Here is a 26,340-nt window from a genome sequence, read left to right as displayed (position 1 = left end):
AAATGACATCAAAAAGGTTTAAATTCATCAGCTGAAGGCTGAAGCATCCCATTAAAAGGAAGCAATTTAAAAATCACCTAATTCCAACCCCCTGCCATGGGAAGAGACTCCTTCCACTATCCCAGGTTGCTCCAAGCCCTGTCCAACCTGGAACACTTCCAGCTAAAATCAATCTATTCTGAAAATGTATTTCTTTACAAGGAAAAGAATCAGCATAATCATAAATTTGGCTGAATAATAAATTATTCACGGCATTCAAGCAGTATTAGTTAGAGGGAGAAGATGAAATGCAGAAGACTGAAATGATTCACAAAAGGCTGGATGAGTTAGGACAAGTATTAGGATTCCTGGTGCAGTTTTTACAGCTCAGGGCAATAAAAATTCATGGAAAAAATCCAAACTAAAACTGCTGCAACATCCATCATATCCATGAAGCTGCAGTGCTACATTGTACACATTTTTTTTTTTCCCCCTCTTTTTGGTAATTGAAAAGAACTGGGAGTTGTCAGGAGAAAATGTGGGGAAAGTGAGCACAATTTACAGTGCAGGTGGCCACAAAGGCAGGGTTTATATCAGAAAAACCCACTTGTATTTGCTCAGATTGCTGCTGAATAGCTTGGTGCTTCCTAGGATTTATTTCCACCTCCTTCAGCTTCCCAAGCTCGGAGCTCTGTCACGCCCTGGAGGAATATAAACACAAACATGAGGCTTTATTTGCAGGGAGATTTCTGAATTCAGACTGGAAGAATTCCCACCCCCAGTGCTGTAAAATCCTTGTAACCCAATAAATGTGGGGGTTTGCCATCCCTCTGGAAAACCGTGAGCTCTGGCTGGCCCTGTGTTTGTGGGATTGTAACTGGATTAGGAAGAACTCTTCGATTGACAGTGGAGAATTAATTAGGCTAACGACTTCCTGGTGCTGTGCCTGTGGAGTGTCCCTTTGGAAAATCCTGCCATTCTGAGCGTGACACCCCATCCCATCCCGGAACACTCCCGAGCTGGGGAGAGGAGATACCAGGGAGCTGCCATCGGGATCAGTTTTATCATTTATCAGATCGGGATAAAATCCTGCTAAATCAGCCCATCTGTTCCAGATCCTTAATTAGTGTCATTCCTGTCAGGAATGAGAGTTTCCCCATCCTGGATTATGGACAGGTTTCACCAGAGGGTTCCTCTTCCGATGTGGAACGACAGGAGAGCTGAGAGCCCCTTGCAGGGCCTAAAGGGGCTCCAGGAGAGCTGCAGAGGGACTGGGGCCAAGGCATGGAGGGCCAGGAGGCAGGGAATGGCTTCCCAGTGCCAGAGGGCAGGGCTGGATGGGAGATTGGGAATTGGGAATTGCTGGCTGGGAGGGTGGGCAGGGGCTGGAATGGAATTCCCAGAGCAGCTGGGGCTGCCCCTGGATCCCTGGCAGTGCCCAAGGCCAGGCTGGACATTGGAGCTGGAGCAGCCTGGGACAGTGGGAGGTGTCCCTGCCATGGCAGGGGATTGAACAAGATGATTTTCTAGCTCCCTTCCAACCCAAACCATTCCATGAAGCCTCAGGAGAGTTCACAGACTCAGGGAAGCACCATCCACGTGACCTTCCCATGGAAAAGGATGGGACTTGTCCCTTTCCAAGCACTGATCTGTGGCAGGGGGAGGACGAGGACAGTGGCAGAGTCACCATGAGCAGTGCCAGGCACTTTGTGCCTCTCATTATGGGATGGAAATTCTCTACAACCTCAGAAACATCTGAGCAGCCTCTTCCAGCTGGATTTGGGAGGAATATTCTTGGTCAACACCCTGCACTCAGATCTGTTCTGGGCCTGTGTGTAAAGATAACTTCATCTCCCACCAAAACATGACCCTTTGGTCTGATAATCTGTAATCAAGAGCCAGGGCGTGCCTTGCTCTGCCCTTCCAGCCCCGTTCGCCACAATTCCATGCTGATAGAACCAGATCTGCTCCTCGTGTGCCACGTGTGAGCTGTGCCCTGTAATTATGGGATAATAAACCTGACACACACATGAACATCAAATGACACTTCCCAGAGTCAGGAAATCGTTTTCCCGCTGGCAATAACAGCCCTTGATGTGTTTGTGCTCTGCTTTGCAGCAGCTTTATGAGGCTGATGAATTAAGTGGGATTTGTAAGGATCACTCTGTGGACAGGAGCCAAGTGTCTGGAATTCCTGTCAGGAATCATTCTAGGTTTGGAGATCAGGAGTTGGGAAAAGAAAAAGTCAGCCACGCATGGAGCTACAGACGGAATTAGTGAAATGAGTTCCATTTGGAATAATGCAACTGCTGGTGTTGAGGCCGTTGAAGTAAAGCATTCACTCTTCAGAGAAGAGGAATGGGATCCTTAATGGAGGCACAGCATCCAATTTGTCCCAATTTGTCCCAATTTGTCCAAATTTCCTGCCTCCAGCAGCACAGGGCTGTTGCAAATCCATTCTCCTCATTAGCCTGGCCCAGACCCTGGATGCCAAATGAGGTGGATGATCCAAGGCGATTCCAGATCCCAGCTTTTCGTCTCTGTTTCCTCTGGAAGCTGATTCTGTTTTCCCCAAACACATCCTGCAAACACTGAGCCTCCTCTCAACCCTCCAGAGGAACAACGAAATCCTGGTGGTGTTTCCTTGCCAAAAATCCCTTCATGTGGGAAACCTCCTGTCATTTTTTGGTTGCAGCTCTGGCTCTGTGGCCAAGGTGTGAATTTATTAATGACAGCCTGGAGCACAGCTGGGTCTTCAATCACTGGTTCTTGCCTTCCTAAAAGGCAATATTGGTGTGTCCCAACTGAGTTTTTCAGCCAGTTTACTAATGGAAGTGATTAGGTTGGAATTTTGTGGAGGTTAAAGTCACCTGGCTGGATTTGTCATCTGGAAATCGGGATTTGTAGACCTCAGAAGTGCGTTACTGTTACCCTGGCAGCTCTTGATGTACAGGGTCTTTGTGTTCCTGTGCAAACACCTGGAACTGAGCACCACCACCACCACCACCACCGCTGTGTGATCACAGAGCCATGGAATGGTTTGGGTTGGAAAGGACCTTAAAATTCATCCAGTGCCTCCCCTGCCATGGGCAGGGACACCTCCCACTGTGCCAGGCTTCTCCCAGCCCCATCCAGCCTGGCCTTGGACACTGCCAGGGGGATCCAAGGACAGCCACAGCTCCTCTGGAAAAGCTGTTTTTTTCTCCTTTGTGGTGTTGCATGCCCAGGGTTGGTGAGAAAGGAACGTCCTCGTGCTCCCATTGCTCCGTTGGGGTGTGTGGTTCCTTCCCTGGCTGTCCTGGAGGAATTTGTGTTGTCCCTGCTCTTCTCTCGTAATTTCCATGGAACTGAGCGTGGGTAAAACCAAACTCTTGTGCCCAGGTGGGCAAGAGGCCAATGGCCCCTGGGCTGTGCCAGCCCCAGTGTGAGCACAGCCCCAGGGTAGGGACTGTCCCCTGTGCTGGCCCTGATGAGGAACCCCCCAGAATCCTGGGGGCAGCTCCTGACAGGAGAGACCTGGAAGGGCTGGAGCATGTCCAGAGAAGGATCTGGAGCCCCAGGAGCAGCTGAGGGAGCTGGGAAGGGGCTCAGCCTGGAGCAAAGGAGGCTCCGGGGGGACCTTGTGGCTCTGCACAAGTCCCTGACAGGAGGGGGCAGCCGGGGGGGTCGGGCTCTGCTCCCAGGGAACAGGGACAGGAGAGAGGGAATGGCCTCAGGCTGGGCCAGGGGAGGGGCAGGGTGGATACTGGGAAAACTTCCCCAGAAAGGTTGGTCCAGCCCTGGCACGGCTGCCCAGGGCAGGGCTGGAGTCCCCATTCCTGGAGGGGTTTCAAAGCCGTGTGGATGTGGCACGTGGGGACATGGGCAGTGGTGACCTTTAGCAGGGCTGGGGAATGGTTGGACTCGATGGTCTTAGAGGACTTTTCCAACCTGAATCATTCTGTGATTGTCCCATCCAGATTCTCAAGTCAGGCACCGAGGTATGGAAAAGATCTGGGATCTGAGTTCTTCTGCTCCATCCCATGTGTTTCAGGGTTTTATCAACAGTTTTGGGTACAGGACTAAAATGTGAATAAAAGGGTTACTTGATGAAAGGATGAACTTGATGTTGACTGGGAGAGAGGGAATTAATGCTCTGCCAGAGATTTCTGAAGTGATGGTGTCTTATTTCCAGCTGTGAAATGAAGTAGCCTGGGAATTCCACAGGGTTGTCCCTAGAGCTCTGTTTCCCCAAGTAATTCACAGACACGGGTTATGGGATGTTTACCTGCCCCTCCTGGCCTTTTCCTCACGTTGGATGATAGAAAATCCAACTGCTGTGAGAGGACAGCCAGAATCACTCCTGGTGGTGCCACAGGTGGTGATGCCCAACCGAGGTGTCCATAGCAGGACATCTCAACTTGTCCCACGTCATCTCAACTTTCTCCACGTCATGAATCTCTAGATCTGATCAATTCTGGCTCTGGTTCTCCTGGAGCTCCACCATGGTACTCCAGCTTTGTCTCCAGGTGGGCTCTGGAGTTACAACCTCAATTTGGACTTTTCTTTGCCCCGGTGTGTTTTTAGGATTTAACTGGCTGTCCCCACTCCAGAGACTCGGGAGTGAGTGGGATGCTAATGAGGGATTGTGCCATCTGCCCGCTGATTTAATGGAATGTCAGCACGAGGCAGACAGGACTAATTGGAGTGACAGGCGCAGACAGTGATGGGGCTCTTTGCTGTCTCATTGGGAAAAGCAGGGCAGCAAAGAGGTGCAGCAGAGCTGATCTCATCCTGTCTCTTGTAGGCTCACACAACCTGCCACACCAAATCCAGGGGCTTTGAAACCTCTGGCTGCTCCCAGTTGTTCCTCCAAAGCCATTCCTGCGTTCCCATTCCAAAGGAGGACAACACAATCTAACAACTGCCAGTTTGCCCATTTGTAAAGCTGGCACTGCAGCTCCTCTATTAATAGAGCCATTTGAAGGATTTATCCTCAGCATATGTTGCTTTTTAAAAGGGGCCAGATTGAGAGCTGGGGGGGGGGGGGTTGGAGCACAAAGAACGAGCCACCAGATCCAACTGAAAAAAAATAATGGGAATAATTAAGTTAATTTTTACAGAGCTGTTGTGCTCGGGAGGAAATGTGAAGTTGTGGGGGGTATCATTACATTGCAGTGGGGGTCAACAAACAGGATGTGATAGGACATTAAAGGAGATGGGATTTAATAATAGGAAAAGCTGAAGTTAGTGAACTTCATATTTTGCATCCCTTGGTTAATAGGGTGACATTATATGGTGGCTCTGTTAACATATTTATTGCTGTGATCCCCGAGTGTTCTACACACATTTAATGCTGCCTCACAGTATTTCTGTGTGATGGGCAGGAATTCCTGTGGAATTGTCAGGATTGTTTAAAATTACAGTGCTTTTTAAGCAGGGCTGGATGTATTCTCTACCCTGCACGGAGCAAAATAGCAGAGCAGTGGTGTTACCTGGTGTGGGAAATAAAGCCTTGACTTTGCTTCTGTGTAATTTTAAAAAAAGAAGAAATGGTGAAATCTTCCAGGTTTGGTTTCATGCCCTGGGTTCACATAAAACAGGGACATCACAGAGCTTTAGAGAGAGAGGTTGATGGGTTGGTTGGGGCATTTCTCTTCTGTAGGATTGGATTTAAATTACAAATGGACCGAGGGAGGGTAATTTACTTCAGTGGTCGTTTTGGGTTATCTCCTTCTGGGAGCAATCTTGTCACTTGGAGGCAACTTGGCTCCACCTCAGTCTGATTTTGGGCTGGAAATTTAGGGATTCAGGGATGGGAGAGGAGAAATTTGGTAGAGAAAAGCAAAGAGGTGGCTGAATAGGAGCTGGGTTTGCTCAGTTCTGTATAAAGTGAAGATATATCAATTATTAATTTATTTTATTGGTGACAAAGGATGAAGAAGGAGCTCATCAAAGCTGGATTTGAGGCTGAAGGTGAAGCCTGGTGCTGTGCACATCCCAGCTCTGCTCCCCAGTCCCTGGAAAAGCAGCATTTTACATTTCCCTATTCCCCAGATGTGCACAGTTGGGGTTTTTTGGTCATGATCCCATCCCCTCCTGCAGTTTGGAGCATTTCTCATTTTGCAAACATCCAGTAATGGGAAAACACAGGCTCTGTGGACATGGACAACCCCAAAAAGGTCCTCCATAAATGAGGAGGAGACCAAACCATTCTCTCACAGGTTTCCTGCTTCCAGGTTCACGTTGTAAAGAACCTGCGCCTGCTCTAGGGGATGGAAAGCAGGTTCATGGCACAGAGGGAAGAAAGCTGCTCCCTGTTTGTTCTCCAGGTGAACTCAGAGGCCTCGTGGTGTCCTTAGGAGTCTGTAGGGATGAGCAGGATCAAAGCCTCTCCAAAGCCTCTGTGTGGGTCAGGCTGTGGGAGCTGTTCCACGCTGGGGGATTTAACCACAGACACACAGAGCTCTGCTGGAAAGCAGCTCCTGGAGGGAGCAAACGTCACTCCCTGGGCTGTCCCTGCTCTCCAGGGACAGGGTTTTGGCTCAGAGGGTCTTTAGGGTCTGAACAAAGCTCGAGTTTTATCAGGTTTGATCTAAAACCTCTGCGAAGATGTGGAGCAAATGGATCCCATCTGCTGTAGGGGGGTGAAAGCCAACACCAGTCCCAGAAGGGTTTGGGTTGGAAGAGACCTTAAAGCCCCTCCAGTGCCACCCCTGCCATGGGCAGGGACACCTCCCACTGTCCCAGGCTGCTCCAAGCCCTGTCCAGCCTGGCCTTGGACACTTCCAGGGATCCAGGGGCAGCCCCAGCTGCTCTGGGAATTCCATTCCAGCCCCTCCCCACCCTCCCAGCCAGGAATTCCTTCCCAAGATCCCATCCATCCCCACCTTTTTTCATCTTAAACCCATTAACCCATTCCTTAAGTAAAGTAGCCCCATTCCATTGTCCCACACAATATTTTTCCCAGTGCCCAGGCCTGTGATGCTGATACATTTCACAACCCTCCTTTCAACAGTCACAACTCCAAGTTGTACCGTTTTGGTCCTTTTGGAACTCATTTTCTCCAAGAGGGTCCCCAAACTCGAGGCCTCTCCTCATTCAGATTTCCCACCTTCGGGAAAATCCCAGCTGGCTCTTCGCTGAGGTTTGGCAAAGCATGGAATTGCTGCTGATTCCTGAATTCCTCTCCTGCCCTCACAGGAGATGAGAGGATGGAGAGCGGGAGATCTGAGCATCCATCCAACCACGCCAGAAACTTCCATTGGCTGGGCTTTTGCTGGTATTTGGGAAGAACGAGGGAGGAATCTGAGCTGCACGGCACGAGATAAACGTTTCCCCACGTCATGAATCTCTAGGTCTGATCAATTCTGGCTCTACATCTGCTGGTCCCAAATACGAGCCAATATTCCCCTCTGGAGACATCAGAAGAAATTGCACCTTGAGAGAGTCCCATTACATCAGGAATTTGTGTCCTTCAGGTGGCAGCTGAGCATTAAAGAAACAATATTTTTAGCAGCAGTTGAGAGCTAAATTTTAATTTAATTCTTTTTTCCAGAGTGTTTGTGGTTGTTTTTAGGACCTCAGAGACAACGAAACACTGATTTTTCTGTCACACCTGCACGGGAAGGTGGCATTTCTTACCTCAATCTCACGGCTGAGCAAGCACAACACAGAAATCGATTCTTTAAATCTTGTATTTTTTTTTAGCTGCTGTTAAAAAAGTGAAGTCCTGGACTCTTTCATCTTCCAGCTCTAAAGCTCTCAGCTCTGTGGGGACATAGAAATCTTTACAGTAACCAAAAGAATTATCTCAAGTCGTTGAGATTTTTTATGGTTTGGGAATTTGCGTTTGTACAGGGGAAGGACTGAATTTGGTGATATACCCAAAAGAACCCATTAAACTCAGCTTGGGCTTGTGGGAACAACTCTGGCTGTTCCACTTGTAATGTTAATATTTTAGTGAAAAACACCCCAAATGCCGTGTTTGCTGTTAGCAGCAGTCATTCCTCTGGTTGTCACCTTCCTGGATGTTTTCTAGGCTATTTAATATTTCAAAATAGCAGAAAATTAATGGGTTTTTTCTGATACTTGGTGATTGTTTTGGTCTGACTTTGCTAATATTTAAAAGACACTTAAAGTAGCCAAACGTCCGTTGAGTCTCCCAGAGCTGTTCACACTTCTTTTGGTGATCATTCTAATTTTAATCCCATTTTGGGATCACCTAGAAAGGATCTTAAACCTTTATTCCTCTTTTGGGAGTCACTTCATGCAGAATCAGTTCTATTACCTTGCACAGCCACGATATTTATCAGCAAGGTGTGAAACATTAATCCTGGAGTAGCTGATCATGGACCAAAATAATTCCCTGCAGTGAAGTTTTTAGGCAAAATACTGTGATTTCTGTTTCTTTAGGACCTCTTTGGTCTTCAGTGGCAAACGATCCACGGTCCATGTGCTGCAGTGAATTAGATAAACTTAATTGTATTTATTGTATTCAGCACTTCTGTAACCATCAGGTGTGGGAGCATCTCTAGGCCTCACTTTGCCCTTGCAGCACCTAAAGGGGCTCCAGGAGAGCTGCAGAGGGACTGGGGCCAAGGCATGGAGGGCCAGGAGCCAGGGAATGGCTTCCCAGTGCCAGAGGGCAGGGCTGGATGGGAGATTGGGAATTGGGAATTGCTGGCTGGGAGGGTGGGCAGGGGCTGGAATGGAATTCCCAGAGCAGCTGGGGCTGCCCCTGGATCCCTGGCAGTGCCCAAGGCCAGGCTGGACATTGGGGCTTGGAGCAGCCTGGGATGGTGGGAGGTGTCCCTGCCCATGGGAGGTGTTCCTGCCCACGGGGTCAGGACTGGATGATCCTTAAGGTCCTTTCCAACTCAATTCTTTCCATGATTCCATCGACCCTCTCCCAGAATTCCCACTGTTAGGGTGGGGTGGCTTTCTGAGTGGGTCATGGACAGTGTGGGACCTCCCAGCTTTCTCTCTTGGTTTAATGTGTCCTCAGACTTTCCAGAACTTCCAATCCTGGGTGTTTTATCCCTGATTTCCTTGAGTCTGACCAACCAGTTTGGAATTTCTGTTCTGTCGGCAACCAGGATCCAGTTCAAAGGATTTTTGATGTTTCCTTAATATTTCCTTGCTCTGTGGAAGCTCCCCAGAAGGTTCATCACAGGTCCTCGGATGTTTCATGACTAAGGCAGAGGGAAGAGAACAGTTCAGGATCACACAAAAACCAACCAAGCTGAAGTGGAAATTTGAGCTGAATGTCAGAAAAAAATTCTCTTAATAAGGTTCTGGACTATTTGATATTTTTCCTGTCATTCATTTGTTTGAGGAGGGAATTTCAGGTATTATTACCATCATCATTAAGGCAAGGAGTCATTGATGCTCTGCATCTTCAGCTTCTTTTAATGATGTTTTAGAAGACATCTGAGAACAAGAAGTCAGAAGAAAGCCTCGGGAAGGCAGCAGTTGTAGGTTTCTAAATCAATCCATGCAGCTTTTTTAGGTTTGATGCTTTTTATCCCACACTTTCAGCTTAGGTACGACAGTGCTCACAACCAATTAAGTTGTGAGTTAGAATGAATTAAATTTTCTGAAATGAGGCGCTTTTTTTTTTCTTTTTTAATCCAAATGACTGTCATTTACCAAAAGCTACTTCATTTTCCTGAAAGTGCTTTTCTGTCTGAGGGGAATGCTTAATTGCAGCCACAAATCACCTCAAATGCTTTTATAGGAGGATAAAACAAGTTGAAAATTGTGCATCATTTTAAAAATGCAGGTTCTGAATTCAGAATAAGATGCAAATTTCTATTTATTTTTTTTCCCCTCCTGGCTGCTCTGTTGAAGAACTCCATCCTCACCATGGTGTCTCCTAAAAGTGTCCTTCAGAGCTGGGACATCCCTACAAGCCTTTTTTTAGGATTTCAGGCGATTCCCAGGAATATCTAGTGACCATGATTCAGGATCTGGTGACACCCCTGGATCTGAATTTTTATTCAGACAAAGCTTTTTTGCATTTTGAAGGTGGGACACAACTGATGGTTCTGGAGCCAGGCTGGGAGAGCTGGGAATGTTCCCCTGGAGAAGGGAAGGCTCCAGGGAGAGCTGAGAGCCCCTTGCAGGGCCTAAAGGGGCTCCAGGAGAGCTGCAGAGGGACTGGGGCCAAGGCATGGAGGGCCAGGAGCCAGGGAATGGCTTCCCAGTGCCAGAGGGCAGGGCTGGATGGGAGATTGGGAATTGGGAATTGCTGGCTGGGAGGGTGGGCAGGGGCCGGAATGGAATTCCCAGAGCAGCTGGGGCTGCCCCTGGATCCCTGGAATTTTCCAAGGCCAGGCTGGACATTGGAGCTGGAGCAGCCTGGGACAGTGGGAGGTGTCCCTGCCCATGGCAGGGGTGGAATGAGATGATCCTTAAGGTCTCTTCCAACCCAGCCCATTCTGGGATAAATATGGATTTCTGGGATAGCTGGGGGTCAAATTGCCTGTTTTGACATTTAAAAGTTCTGCAGATTGCTTGGATGAGTAGCACAGCAACGTTTTTGGAAAGGACTCTCGGGATGCATTTTTTCACATGCTGTTAAACACTTTTTTGTTCTTTATAGAGACTGGATTCTGTTGGAATAAGGCAGCCAGCAACATTTGAAGCTGAAATAAATAAATAGCACCGTGTGTGCCTGTGAATGTGTGGCTGTGTCTGCCAGGCAGAAAATAGGGAATATCTGTCGGCTCTTTAATGCCACCCAATATTTCCCATTTCAAACTCTCATTTGCAGTTTCTTGTGCTTTGGCTGGTCTTTTATTGCCAACTGGGGCTGTTTTTTAGGAAAATATGTTTGAGATACTCAGGTTTTTGGAGAAGGAGAAGGAGAGATCTGTTGAATTCTGGTGACCTTTCCTGTGGCTGGGAATTTCTATCTCCACATTTCTCAGTAAGAAGAACTGTTGGGTGGAAGGTATGGAAAAAAATCCCAAATTTGGCTTGTTTGGACCCCTTGAAAGAAGTGCAGTGCTCACACTTCTGCTTTGTGGCAGCCAGAATTCCCAATGGACACAACTCCAGAGCTCATCAGGACCAAGCTGAAGGCAGGGGTTGGTTCCTGAGCCAACAACTCTCTCCCCTAGTGGTGCTTTTTGGGCTCCCAAACCTGCTGGGCTCCTGGAAGAGAAACACAGGATGACCAAGTGGGATTGGGAACCAAGGAAAATAAGAGAACTGATGGCAAAATTCCCACGAACAGGAAAGGTATAGAGGGATGAGAAGGCAGGAAGAGGAAAGCTTGGAAGCAGAGAGCCCTGTGGGATTTCCTGGCAGAAGAGTCACTCTTGGTGTCACATTTATTCGTGCAGGTGACAGTTGTGTGTCGCTGGGACTCCAGTCACAGGCAGGGTTGGAAATTCCCAACATTCCCCAGCTGAACTCCGTCCATCCCATTCCTTGGACAGGACAAGGATCTGCTGACAAGGGCAGTTCTGGGCTGTTGTGTCGTGAAAAATGAGGCTGTGATGTCCTGCGCAGCGGGGCAAAGGCAGGCGACACAAACAGCTCCGGTCTTTTTGACTTTGCATCCTTAATTCATGGAATCGTGGAATGGTTTGGGTGGGAAGGGACCCTAAGGATCATCCAGTGCCACCCCCTGCCACAGGCAGGGACACCTCCCACTGTCCCAGGCTGCTCCAAGCCCCAATGTCCAGCCTGGCCTTGGGCACTGCCAGGGATCCAGGGGCAACCACAGCTGCTCTGGGCAACTCCCAGTTCTCTTAAATACAGAAAATTGATGGTTTCCATTATTAATCTGTTTTTAATGGAATTCTGAGTAGCCCTCCCAGTTCAGGACATGGAGGCCACGCCAGTGCTGCCATTTAATGTCCCAGGAGGATTCCTGGTGCAAATCTCACCCACATCTGTACCTGGAGCTTTGTGACTCTTGCTTGGGCCCCCTGGTCCTGTGCCCAGTGGGGTTTTGAAGGTTGGAGCTCCAGAGTGGCTGCCTCGGGTGCAGAGCAGTGTGGGACCCATCCTGGCTGCTGGAAACATGGGGAGGTCATCTCTGAACCACAGCAGATCCCAGCAAGTGGGATCCCAGTGTTCCTCTGAGGCTGTAAAAATCAATTTATCCCACTGGATTATCAAATCCAGGAACTCCCGGGCCATTCCTGGCTGTAAGCCACACTCTGACATCCATATTTCATTTTTCTTTACCTTTTCTCTGCTTCCATTTCCCTCGGCAGAGACCCTTGGATTAAATGAAGACTTCACTGGTTTCCATTCCCATAATCATTTCATCGAACTATCCTTGAACATCCCGGCTGAAGGTCTCCCATCCGTATCCTCCCGTTCTCCGTGCCGTGCACGGCTTCAGTCTTAATAACTTCCTGCTGCTATCGAGTTGAAATCTGCATTTGTTCTTTATCACAAACGATGCTGAGCACTCACAAAATCCCCTCTCAGTCACTGCTGTCTGGCAGCTCACTCATAATCCATGATTATTTTATGGTTCCTATCAAGGAAAACAGGGATATGGTTTGATCCTGAGCAGCATCAGGTGAACCACTCTCGTCTTGTCCATGTCGAGACGTTAAAACTTAACAGGATACATCAACCACAATCAAGGAGAAGTTTTCCGGAGGTGAAGGCACACGTCTTTAGGAGAGATCTGGGATGTTGATTAATGCCAGGCACTGGGAAACAAAAATTCTTGATGGCACCATTTTCCAGCACTGACCTTTAGTCTGTGGTGCAGGAGACACTCGGGGTCACCCTCAGGATGTGGGATGAGGAGTTGCCACTCCCATTGTAGGTCAGCACATCTGAGCTCTGATGGTTTGCGTGTGGTCATTCTCCCTCTAAAAGGCTTCTTTTACTTGGTTTAGCCATTTTAAAGCATTTTCTGGACTTTAAAAGTGTTTAAAAGTTGTCCCTGTCACTTCACTGGACGATGCTCATTCCCAGTTCAAGCTCCTGTGTTGCTCCTGACCCACCGGAATGGGGTTTAATAGTAAAATTCACTTTCTGGGGAGTTTTGTGCTCTGTAAATAAACGTAAAAAGGAAGAGTGAGAGATTTACTGGCAGCCGTGAAAGGACTCAATGAGTGAGTTTGACACAGTCCCATCAACCTTGACAATGTCCCCTTTAGGACATGAGTGGTGGCACTCAGAGCTGGTGACATCAGCCCTGGTATTTCTGGGATCAGCTCCGTGGAGTCTCTGCTCTCTTCCCAGACAACTCCGCTGTTTCCCCCTTTTACAAAGCTGATTCCCATTCTCACCCTGTGAAATCCAGGGAATAAATCTGCCAGGCTCAGTGATTCCCTCCCTGCAACATCTCTCCTTGGAGAAACAATCTTCCAACTGAACTCCCAAGGGATCCGCCCACGGAAGCTGCGTTGTCCAAATGTGTCACTCCAGACCCATGGAGTCAACAGGGAGAGGATTTAGGGAGAAAACAGCTCAGATTGGAAAGAAATCATCCATGGGAATTGGCTCCTCAGTCAGTGCTGAGAAGGGAAGTGCCTCCTCTGGAGTGAGGAACATGGAGGTAGAAAATGAAAGATAATGAAGCAGATCTCGGTGAAGGGTTTGGGAATAGGGTCAGTGCTAAGGAACAGATCATAGACTCCGTGAGGTTGGAAAAGACCTCTAAGATCATCAAATCCAGTCACTGTTCACTACCAAACCATGTCCTAAGTGCCACATCCATGTTTTTTGTCAGGGATGGTGACTCCACACTTCCCTGTCAGCCTGCTCCACTTCCTGACCACTTTCCACTGCATAATTTTTTCCAAATATCCAACCTGAGCCTCCCTCGGCACAACTCCGGACAGCGTGTCTCAATCCTTTTTGGCTCCTGATACTCAGTCCCTAATTCTTTTGAAAGGAATACCAATTCCACTGCCTCAGATGTAGTTAAAGACATGACGAGGTGATTTCGGGAAGAAAACTCCTCGCTGGTAACCAGATGGCAGCACAGAAATAAAGCGATTTTGCAGGAGATGGCAAACATTTGGTGTTGAAACATTCCCAGAATCGTCCTGCTGCTCTGCGTGCGCAGGAATGGGATCCTGGGATGGAACAATAAAGGGTGATAAAAATACACCATAACACAGACCTCCATAATGCAGGAGGGTAATGGCATCGTGCACAGACACTGCTTTTTTCCATATTTTCTCTGGATTTTGAGCTGGAATATTTTGCAGTTCAATTTAGAGATGAGAAACCCACCTGTGGGAATCGAGTGACCGTGCCCAGGAGGAAGTTTGGCTTTTCAAAGGGATTTGTGGCATCTTCATTTTTTTAATGGTGATGTTGTTTTTATAAGGACATCTTCCCAGCATGTCCCAAATAGAAAAGCCAATTTTTTTTTGGACAAATAAACAGGAATTGTGCCTGGGATAGGGATTTTCTCTCATTTTATCTGTTCTTCTCCAGCAATTTAGTCTCCATCTCACCAACTGTTTGTATTTTATCTCTTTTTTCCTCTAAAACTACCTTGTGGACCTTTTCTCCTCTTCATTCCTCAAGCTGGGACAGTCCATGGTCATTCCCACCCTGCCGGCGCTCAGCTCTGAAACGTTGGAATGGCAAAGGCAGCACTAAAAAATCCAAAGGATCTGCATGGTTTAACTCCAATTTATTCTTCCCCTCTCTTGTTTTCCAGGTTTATCCAAGAGATCGAGTACGCCATGGAGCTGGGCCCAGCCAAGCAGTGCCCGCTCCGCGAGTTCCTCACCATGTACATCAAGAACATCTTCCTCAACCAGGTCCTGGCCGAGATCAACAAAGAGATCGAAGGCGTCACCAAAGCGTCGGATCCGCTGAAAATCTTGGCCAACGCCGACACCATGAAGATCCTGGGAGTGCAGAGGCCTCTGCTGCAGGTAGGAGCTGAGTGACCACTCAGGACATTCCTGGTTGTCCGTGTCCAGCCAGGACCTGGCTGTGTGTCCAATAAGGAAGAACATGGAGCTGCTGGAACAGGTCCAGGGGAGGTCATAAAGATTCTCCCAGGGCTGGAGCCCCTCTGCTCTGGAGCCAGGCTGGGAGAGCTGGGAGTGTTCACCTGGAGAAGGGAAGGCTCCAGGGAGAGCTGAGAGCCCCTTGCAGGGCCTAAAGGGGCTCCAGGAGAGCTGCAGAGGGACTGGGGCCAAGGCCTGGAGGGCCAGGAGCCAGGGAATGGCTTCCCAGTGCCAGAGGGCAGGGCTGGATGGGAGATTGGGAAGATTTTTGTGTGTGTCTCCTTTAGAAGTTCTGGGGACACCTTCCAGTCACAGAGCTGTGCAATCAGGATAAATACACATTCCAAGCTCCCAGGAGGAGCAGGGATGGGATCTGATCCCCCCAAGCCCTGTTGGTGATGGATGTGGAGCCCCACGGCTCCCTCCATCAGAAAAAGATGGGAGGGATTTGGGTTGGAGATGGAGTGTGTGTAGGAGAAGTCTTTGAAACACCTTTGTGAGTGTGGAACAGGGATAAAAGCAACAAGTCCTCATCCCAGCTCCGTGGAGAACAGGAGAGTGTGGAATCCCACCCCAAAATTCTGAATTTCATGTGTTGCCTTGGACTGAAAGGTATGAACTGACTCTTGCTGTTGTTCTTGTCAAACTCTTTTAATCCTTTAAAGTTATTCCCTCTTTCCTGTGAAACCCTCTTGTCAGGGATGAATAACACTTGGAGAATCCTTAGGAAGCAACACCTTTATCCCAAGGTTTATGTGGCCATTTTCTATCCCAGTGTAGAGCTGTAAAACACAGGGATATTACAATACAGCAGTAGGAATAACTGTGATTATTGTTATCATTTCTAGGATTTTTGGTGGATTAATGGTCACTGACTCTGTGCCTGTCTGGGGTCAGCAGGGGTGGGATGGTCCTTTCAGAGCCAAAGCAAAATCAGATTCCAGAAGAGCATTTCCAGAAGTCCCAGCTTCTTTAGAAAGGGGCCAAAAGTCTCTTTCCAGGAGTTGAAATGTTTTGGAACTGCACAGAATCCCTGGATTGTTTCCTTCCCAAGCTTTACCAGCCTTAAAATGGATGAAGTATTTTTTGTGGCTCGTGGCTTCATTTCACATGAAAATGTGTTCTTTAATATCAATATATCTCCTTAAAGTTCGTTAGGGGTTGAAGAGACAGAATGGCTTGGAATTTTCTTGTCCAGTTGCTACAGTTTGTTTCTCATGATGGATGGAAATCGTTTTGAACTGGAATTATTCTTGGTCAAACTGTGTGTGGTCAGGAGGTCTCCTTGTTCCTGACATTAGAGAAGGGTAATTCTCTGAAAAGAGAAGAAAAATTGCTGCCTCTTTGAACCAACTCATCCAAATAGCTCCCTAAAATAATCCTATGGATTTTCCATTAAAGGGGGAAAAAAAAAAAGGCTATTTCTGCATGACAGGGCTGGAGCCTGGAGTCTTTGCCCCCGTCACCTCATGGATATGATGGAAATGTGGTGAATTAAGCTCTCCCCCAGCTTTTTCCTGCCTGGTTCATGGGTTCCTGCTTTAACCATCCCACTCTTTGCTATCCCAAAGATCTCTCTGAAGGTTCTGCAGCTGTGATTCGAACACGACTCGGGAATTATCAGCCCCCACTGCTCAGGCTGATAAAGCTGCTTTGGGATCACTATCAGCACATGTTTGAGCTGAACTAGTTGGGAGATAAGAGATTTTCCAGCATCGTGTCCTCACGGATGAATCATCCATTGCTGTTAAGATTATCCTTTAAAAAAATTGTCCTCTCTAAATATTCCATTTTACCGGAGCGCAGCCTCGTTTTCCATTCTTCCCTCCTCAAATGTAAAACACTTGAAACTCTTTTCCTTTCCAGAGCGACTGAATCACCGTGAAACTCATTTGTCTCAAAATTATTCAGCATTAAATTTCAGGCTGTAATTGTTTAAATCGATCCTAAATTGGGCTACAAGTGCCTGGACAGCTCCTTACAGGCTGTTCTTGTAGGGTTCTCAATGAGGTGATAAATCTTTCCACCCAGCTGGTCACTGGCCTTAAAAACCTGTTGCTCCATCTCCAAAAAAATACAAATTGCTTCACTCTGGAGCAGCACAGTGGGATTTTTCCTTTCCTTTAAAGCCTCTGTTGTTTCTTATCTCAGCATTGTGTCCATGATGCTCCTGATATTTTTCTGGCCAAACTCCAGCGGCTAAAAATCCCCCAAAAAAAACCTCCTTAAAAAGTCAGGGTGTGCAGCTGTTTTTCAGGATAACAACTTGCTGGAGCCAATTCCCACAGCACCCACTCCATGCATGGAATCACTCACTTGTGACTTTCCAAGGAGACATCCCTGGGAGCTTCTGGAATGTTTTCTCCCCGTCAGACAAGTGGTTATTAAGGAGAAGGATGGTCCCAGCCAGCAGCTTTCGGTGGCTCACCAGGGCTGATGGCTCCACGCTTTGATGGAGGCTGGATGTTATTATTTATTAGTGTAAACAAATTAATTGTCTTTCCAGGCTGGCTCCCAGCCAGCAGCATCCATTAAGGAGCAGGCATGACTGATCAATTGGGGTTTTTCCCATTCAAGGATAATTTTAAAGCAGTTTTAATGGTTCTGAGCCTCATATTTCAAATTTTTTTTTGCAGTGGCGTGGTGTTACAACCAAGATGTTTTCAGCTCTTATTTGTATTTTTCATGTCAAGAGGGTAAAACCCACCAACTGCAGAATTTGTGCTAAATCTTCTTCTCCAACTAAAAACGAGAGACAGAATTATCTCTCGGTGGGAGTCTGACTCTCCCTGTTGCTTCCAATATTTCTTCAGATAATTTTTCGTCCGGGGGGAACGTTTAGTGCAGTTCCTGCCTTTTGTGGAAGCTTTCGGAAGGCTCCTGTATAAGTCAGCTGCGGATGTGTGAGTTCTCCACCGGGGAGTTCTGAGCTGTACAAAAGCAATCCCTTTAGGCGGAGCGTCAGGGCTTCAATTTATTTTAAAAATTCGAGTTTCACTTGCACGTTCAGTGCATCCCAGGGCAGGGGAGTTGCATGTGGACATTTTCAGGCAGTGCCCCTCGCAGGCAGAATTATTTTCGTCCTCTTCAGATCTGCAAAAGCAAAGAAGCAAAGTCACGCTTCACAAACCAGCCCACAGATGTGAGTCATGTTCGACCTGGAGGGAACAGCCCCGTGTTTGAGGCCTCTGGATCCCGTTAATCCCTGAAATCACTGGATGCCTCTTCCGTGTCGTGAGTTGGAGTTGGTCAGGAACTGGATAACCCTCGTTTGCTCAGTGCTGAATCATTCAATTGTGGAATATTTTGGGTTGAAAGGGACTTTTAAAGGGTTAGAAGGGACCTTTAAAGGCCTTCCAGTCCAGCCCCGCTGCCGTGAGCAGGGACACCTTCCACTATCCCAGATTTCTCCAAGCCCCATCCAACCTGGCCTTGAGTATTTCCACTGAGAGTTGGGTGCAAAATGTTGATCCTGGTCCCACCTGAGGCCACCAACCTGTTTTGTTCACCTCAGCAAGAGTCTGCCATGTTCTCCCCTGTGAGGGTGGGAAGGCCCTACCTAGAATGGAATTCCCAGAGCAGCTGGGGCTGCCCCTGGATCCCTGGCAGTGTCCAAGGCCAGGCTGGACATTGGGGCTTGGAGCAGCCTGGGACAGTGGGAGGTGTCCCTGCCCATGGCAGGGGTGGGATGGGATGGGCTTTAAGGTCTCTTCCAACCCAAACCATTCTGGGATTCCATGAAGGGACCTCACCCTCACCCTGGCCTGTGCCGCTGCTTTTCAGCGCTGGTTTGACTACTCACTCAACCCTTAAAACCACTAAAACTTCCTTGTAATTTACTTTATTTTCATTTTTTCCCTCTAGCTGTCAGTTTTTCCTCAGAAATTGGGAGCAAACCACACGGATCTGGCCCCAGCCTCCATCCCAGGCCTTGATTGATTATTTTAATTACCCAAAGAGCCCTGCCAGGCTCCCTCAGCAGCACTATTGCTCTCATAAATCCTCATTTTGCCTCACAGGGCTGGTGTCAGACCCAGCCCCTGCTACCTCCCTGGCCAGAGGAGCGACCTTTCAGCCTGGCCACCCTCCTTGTTTAAAGCCCCAGCTGCACATTCCTCATTTGCAAACTCATTAAGGATCCCTGGCAGGAGAGCAGGGCCCTGCCATGCTGAGGCAGAGCAGCTTCTCCTCAGCCCAAGGGTGCTGCTGAAAATCCAGTGTGAAGTCACAGATCCAGCTGCCACAGGAGTGACACTCCCCCAGTTTTCCATTTTTCCTCCAGCTCCTTTTTTTCCAGGATTTCAGCAATTTTAAACCAGTGCTTTGCCTTCACTGGGGTTGTTTCGGTGATGGAGGAGCTGCAGTTCCAGGAGGAGCATCCAGCACCTGGAAAGGCAAAGTCTGATAAACTTCATTTGAAGGAACCTGTGTTGCTCCATCACCAACATTCCTCCAGGAATTTCTTTCATGGAATCCCAGAATGGTTTGAATTGGAAAGGACCTTCAAACCCATCCAACTCCACCCCCTGCCATGGGCAGGGCCACCTTCCACTATCCCAGGTTGCTCCAAGCCCTGGCCTTGGCCACTTCCAGGCCTGGGACATCAAAAATTTCCACAAACTTCTCTGGGAAACCTGGTTCTTCCGTAACTTTCTTTTCCCTAGGAAAGTTGAATATTTGCCTTTTCAAAACACACCAATGGTTTAATTTGGGGCCTGATTGGGCTGGGCTCTCTGCACCCATCAGCTGAAGGTTGTGTCCCCCTCTCACATCACACATATTTTTCCTTTCCCTCTGCTTGTTTTGCTCCATAAATCCCAAATCCAGCCTGGAACAGTCTCAGGTGAAGCATTTGATGGATGGCACCAAGAGAAGAAACTTCCCCGTGTTCTTGCCAGGCTCCTCCAAAGTCCCATTACTTTTCTTCGCTCGCATTTTGAAGCCCATTTCATTGAGGAAGAATAACTCTCATTTCCAGCTTTTGAAATGTTTTCCTAATCACAAGTGCTGCATGAGAAGAGCCATCACATTTTGAATAATTGATGGCTACTTTATTGAGTTGTCAGCACTAATTCATCCTCCTTTTGAAGCGCTGCGCTGTTCAAAGCAGCAATCCTTTGACGACGTGCTCATTTTTCGAGGAAAAGTTCATTTTTATAATTACTTTCTTTTTTTTTTTTTTTTTTTCTTTTTCCCTCCCCCACCGTGGAATGTAATTGTAGCTGTGTGGTGAGAGGGAGGGATGAGGCACCTTCCAGCTCATGCACCCTCTGAAATGCCTTTATTACTCCTTTGGCTGCTCATTTCTCTGCCTCCCTCCTCTCGAAGAGCTTTAATTATACCTGGCTTAAAAGCACGTTTTGAAATATGACACCCGGCTCTCTCGGAGAACAAAAGAGACATTAATCTATTGTTGAAAGGGAAGGTGTAAAGCTCTTTTTTTTGTGTGTGGCAGGGGCTGCCCCTTCCTGACAAGCAGCGTTCAGTGGGAGTAGTTGGGATTTTGGAGGCAGGGACTTGTCAACAGGAGAATTAAAAAATGAGCAACAGTGCAGAGATGCTGCCATTCCATTGAAATATTCCTCCTGGCACCGTGTGTTTGCTCCCTGCCTCTGGAATCTTCCTGCTGAAGTGGATAAACTTTGCAGCTGGAAGGTTCGTAGCACTCGAATTTACATCTGAAAGAACTGAGGGAAGGCAGTAAATGAAAAGTTTCCCCTCTTGGTTCTAATTTATAAATAGACCCTTTCCATTAAAATAAAATAAAATAAAATAAAATAAAATAAAATTACAGTTTCCCTCACACGCACAAAGCTGTCAGAATTGTGATTTGTTTTTTTGCAAATGATCTGCTTTTGTGCTGGGATTTTTGCTTTGTGGGAGCTGCACTGTGGAGAAGGGAAAAACTTTTCCCTTTCACTGTTGGAGGGTACCAGGTCTGGTCATCCTGGGGCTGATCCAGGATTTCCTGGGGAATTCAAACCATTGGGATGGGCTGTTTAATTAAAATATTTGAAGACTTTGTGCCTGTAAAGAAAACTGCTCCAGGGTGTGAAAATCGAGGAAATGCTACAACTCTACGGGAGAGCCCTGTCCAGGGCTGTTTTAATTAATTAGGTGCTGATTACTGGCTGCTGGAAAAGGTGAAGGAGGAGAGGACTGACAGGCATTGGATGTGTGGAAATGGAATCTCAATTTGGATCTCACCTGACCTCAAAGTCACTGGAGTAGCAGCAGATTTCTTTCAGTGGGAGGGAGATGAGATCCATCCCATTGGCCCTAAAAATGGTCTAAATAATGTCAGGCATTTGGAACAGGAAAGGACAAAAGGAGATCTGGTCACTCGGCTGCATCCCACTCCTCACTGAGTGAACAACATCCCTCAGTAACCTCGGGAGTCACACACAGTTAAAAGAAAAACAAGCCTGGAAAAGAAGCAAACAAAATATTCCAGCCTCCAAGGGAGCCCCAGGATGCTTTTAGCCCAAGGCACTGAGGATTCTCTGTTTAAGTCTCTTTTTTCTCCTTTAAGGGTCGTGTCAGGAACGCTGTGAGGGACAGGTTGAACCCGCTTTGGACGTTCCCTGTTTAATTCCCACTCTGTTGTTTTCTGTCACAAAATGAAAAATATTATTAATCCCTGTTCTCCCAATTAGCAAAGAGATGTTGGGGATGCTCCATGCCTGGAAGTGTCCAAGGCCAGCTTGGAGCAGCCTGGAGCCGTGGGAGGTGTCCCTGCCCATGGCAATGGGGTGGAACTGGGTGGTCTTGAAGTTCCCTTCCAATCCAAACCAGTCTGGGGTTCCGTGACCCATTTTCCTGGAATATGAACTGCCAAAATGTGCAGGAGCTGAGGTTTTAGAGCTCCAGGTGCTGGTCTAGTCATGGACCTGAAAAGAAAAACTCTTGTGTGTGCTTTGGGTCTTCTTAGAGTCACCTGAAGAATATTTCCTGGCTGAAAAGCAGGAATGGTGTTGGATTCCAGTGGGTGGTGCAGGAAGATGGAGCTGTGGGGTCACAGCTGCTCCTGCAGATTCTTTGGGATTGGGAGAAATGTTTGGAAAAAACCCATTCCTAGATTGGGGATGTCATTGAAGATGTCTCAAAACAAAGCTGCTTCCAGGTGACTTCTGCTCCATTTAAAGCCAATTTTCCCATTCCCAGGTTCAAGGGGCATCCATCCCTTAACTTGGCACCTTGGACTCCTGTTGGGTTCAGAGCAATGTTCTGACACTCAGATGAATTCCTTCTGATAAAGCAATATTAGAAGGAATTAATCTGTGTCAAAATACTGGGGTTTGGAGGGATTTGGATTTGATTCCTTGTTCTTCCTGAGGAATTTTGTGTTTGCTGGTTTGTCAAGCCAATCACACCCCTCAGGAGCTGCCAGAGCATCATCTGGGTTTCATCTCCAGAGAAACTCCGGGAAGAGTGGCAAAGATAATAATGATAATAATGATATAAATTATATTAATAATAATAATAATGACAGTAATAACAAATCCATGAATATCCATGACAAATTCCCTCAGGCAGGCAGGATCTATCATCTGTTGAGTTGAAACCAGCAAGTAACCAGAGGGTGTCAAGGCTTTACTTGGTCTTTAGGCTCTTCAAATTAATTTGGCAACACTTGTGGCTCGTTAATGAAGCCAAGAAAATCAGCTTTAATTGAAAGGAATTTCCTGTGTGGTTTAAAAGCATTTTGAGGTTTCTGTGTCATGACCCAGTGATAAGGGCTGAGTCAAGTCCAAATGTTGATTTGGCAGTGAGGAAAAGTTCAGCCCAGGAATTCAAATGTTCAGGCTTTTGGTTGCCTGCAAAGATGTGAGATCCCAAATAAACCCCTTGTTGGAAATAATGGGAATAACTGAGCTCCTGAACATGAAACAATCCAGCCTTGAAGAGATGAAGGGGTTGAACAGCACCTGCACTTTTGTTTTGCAGAATGTTGGTCTGACATGGGGTTACAACATTAAAAAAAAAAATCAAGGAATTGCCCTAATGGAGCTGAGAAGGCAAAATCCTGGAATAATTTGCTCCAAGTCCTTTAGACATGGATCAAGGAGGAAGAGTTTTGGGCAGGGCTCAGATTTGTGGCAAGCACAAAGTCTTCCAAAAATCATCTCAAATTCATATGTTTAATCTTATTTATTTATGTTAAGAATATAAATAAGAATATTCATTCCCTAAAACCCCCTGGTGAGTGATTCTAACTTGCAGCCGTGACGTAGTTGGATTCTTACGGGTTATTCCCTATTTGCCTTCTGTAGTTGGGTCATTCCCTGCAGGTTGGTGGCAGCACAAAGCTTCAGGAGGGGTTGGAATGAAGGTGGGAATGACCTTCCTGGCCAGAGGAGGAATTTCCATGCCTTAAAAAACCATGAAAGTCCTGAAATAATGATACTGGAAATCAGTAAATGACACCACAGGCAGCGAGTGGTGGCCAGGAGGCACCAGAGCTTCAATTCCAGCCCTTTCCATTGATTTAATTTGGGGATTCACCTTTTTTAAGAGGTCCAGGTTGTGAGACAACCCTTTTTTTTTTTTTATCCTGGACTCCAGAGGAATGGAAAGGAATTTAGGGAACATCCAGTTGGAAAGTTCATGGCAGCACAGGAAGGGGCAGGTTGAGAGCTGAGGTTGTTGTTCAAGGGGTTGCTTTTCTTTTCCAGCTGATTTGAGGTTGCAAATGTTGCTCTCAAAAAGGAGCTGTGTGGTTTTGGTTGATGTTCTGAACACATTGTTTTGCAATAATTAAATTTAAAGTCATTTATTGCAATTTATTTCACACCCCCTCATTATTTTTTTATTTAATTGCATGATAATGCCCATTTTTAAGCACCTCTATCATGGTAAAAGTAGCAGACAGGTGAGACTTTAAAGTATTTTCGCACTTTGGGGATCTTTTCCATCAATTTAACTGCCCATATCCCCTCTCTCCCAGCTTCCCCACCAGTTTACGATCTGGTGGAGCCTCCAGCATCCTTCCTGGTTTATTTTTGTGTATCTCAGGAAAGGAAAACGAAAATAGAGGAGAAAACTGGAATGCTGTAATTGCTTTTTCAGTCAATTTTAGAGAGCTGCTGGAGGAACAAAACGTGAGAACATTTCAGACTCTGGTTTGTGCTCCCACCTTATTGCAGGGAAATGCTCAAATCTCTTTTCTGCCGCCTTCCAGTGGAGGTGCAGCAAATTGTTCAATGGGTGGTGGGGTAAATATTCAAATATTTATCTAAAGGTGGTGGAATTGGTCCATAAAATGGTGTTTTCCACTGACCCTCTGGGCCCTTTTTGCTGTCAGTAAAATCAGGGCCGTTTTGCTCGGGTGGTTTTGATAAATTGGTTCAGGGTGGGGTCACAGCTCAGGGTGAAACCCTCCCCTCCTTTAGGCAGAGTTTACTCCACGGTTACTCACTGGATTGTCCTTGGCTCAGGAGGGCAAAGAGCAGGATTTGGCCCATTCCCAGCATTCCCAAGTGGATCTGAGTGCTGGACTCGGGATCCAGCAGCCAGGAACGCTTTCTTTTTGTGGGAACTGAACCACTCAGCATCACCTCGAGCATTTGACCTCACTTTTGTTCCCTGAGGTCTCCCAGAAAACTCCCTCTGCCTCTGAATTCCTGAATCCCTGCTGGTGAGGGAATGGCTCCTGGGTGAGTGGGACATGGGAGTGAGGGTGGGATTTGTATGTCTGGGGGTGAAAAACCCTCCCTTTTCACACAGGGTGCTCTGTGCAGGTGCCGTGATTCTGCTGAGGGACAGGAGCTTGTGAAAGCAGTTTGGCCAAAAAGAAATTAATTCCTGAAGGGTATTTAATTGGCTCTTCACTTGGAGGGAGTTCAGGAAATTCCTTTGGGAGGTTGGTGTGTATCCACATCCCTCAGCCTTTTTGTGCTGCTGAAGGGGAAGATGTGTAAATACAGATCCCACCACGTGTTGCAGCAACCGCTGAATATTTAAAATTCCTCTTTCCTCCCCAAAAATTCCCCTTTCCTCCCCAAAAATTCCCTTTTTTTTTGCCCAGTGATGGCCCCAAATTGTCTGTTTCCTGCCCAATGGGATGATTATCCCATTTCTCCAACACTTCTGCTGTTTGATGCATGTTCCCCATCAGGCCTGGCCGTGTTTTTCTCTGGGTAAGATGAGAAATGTTTTTTCTACATAGGAATGAAACACAAGCCTGAGTAACTGAGTAGTAGCCTGGTAGTAACTGAGTAGTATCCTGGTAGTAACTGAGCTACTCCAGTTTTCTCCTGTGTGAAACTGAGTGAAATTTGCTGCCGTTAATTGCAACAGCATCAGAGATGAATTCCCCCCATTCCATCCGGGCGAGATGAGTTTCTCCTCAGCTCTCTTTGCCTTCCAAGGCCTCTCCCATGAGCGATCTTGAGTGCCACCTGCCTTCCCAGGAAAGCCTGGAATTCACCCACGAATATGACAGCGAATATGACAACATTCCAGAGACAAACGATCTCCGCTCCGAGTTAATTCCTGTTTCCCAGCAGGGCTCCGCCGTGACCCCGCTGGGTTTGGAAGCGCTGCCGTTTGGTTAATAGATGAATGTTTTGTGTGGATGGCTCCATCCATGCCAAGTTTGGCTCCCTCGCCTTCCCACTGAATGCCTGCATGGATTTATCCACAGGGCAATCTCCGGAGCGTCGTTAGCACCGGGAAAACAACGGGCGATGAAACGAAGCGCTCCTTCCCCGCCATCCATAATGCCTGGGAGGCCTCTTGGAGATGCTCTGGCTGCTGGGAAGGGGAGGTGGCTCTGGCAGGAAATGATGCACAAGTTCCACGTGGGAAGGGAAGATCCATGGCCTCATCCAGGCCGTTTTCCAAACGGGATTGCTCGTTAACGGCGTGTACTAGTTTGAAAACAAACCAGTGGGAGGCACCAAGTCAGAATAACAATTTAATGGAAATTAAAGAAAAGGAAAAAAAAAGTAAAAGAAAACACTGTCAAACTGACAGAGTCAAGGTACAACCTGACACCCTGTGAGGCAGGGTGGTGGTAGCAGTCTGGTAGAATGGTGGCTGCAGTCCTCTGAAGCAGTGATCCTGTAGTAAAACAGTCTGCTCTTCCTCAGAAAGTCCAATGGTGGCTGTGTAGCTCCTGTCCTCTGGAAATCCAGTGGGAAGCCGGTGTCTCTGGTGGTCAGAGTCCCAGATTATATCCACGATGGGATGCTTGGTTCCTCCCTCTGGGGGGAGCATCTCACAATGGGGTAATGAGTCATGAGGCCAAGTGTTGATTAGGCTCATTAACAGAAGATAGGCCGGAGGGAGTTATCTCTGAGTCATGCGGCAGGACAATGATGGGCCATTAACAGAAAGATAGTCTGGGGGGAGGAGGCAAGGAAACACTGCCCCACCTGATTTCAACAGCTCCTGAGGATGGTGATAGAATACACTGCAACCC

At 47.4% G+C, this 26,340-nt stretch overlaps 1 protein-coding gene across 2 annotated transcripts in view; it reads left to right on the top strand.

The window, feature by feature from the left end:
- The window catches only part of EXOC4 (exocyst complex component 4), a 285,356-nt gene that overhangs the window by 197,781 nt on the left and 61,235 nt on the right, over positions 1–26,340 (top strand). For both annotated transcript variants that reach the window (XM_039570880.1, XM_039570879.1), the window contains one exon: positions 14,618–14,837. In XM_039570880.1, coding sequence (XP_039426814.1) covers positions 14,618–14,837 — 220 coding nt within the window. The remainder of the gene's footprint in view (positions 1–14,617; positions 14,838–26,340) is intronic.

The sequence above is a fragment of the Corvus cornix genome, chromosome 1A (assembly GCF_000738735.6).
Source record: "Corvus cornix cornix isolate S_Up_H32 chromosome 1A, ASM73873v5, whole genome shotgun sequence".
Lineage (NCBI taxonomy): Eukaryota > Metazoa > Chordata > Aves > Passeriformes > Corvidae > Corvus > Corvus cornix.
This window is presented reverse-complemented; position numbering and strand designations above follow the sequence as displayed.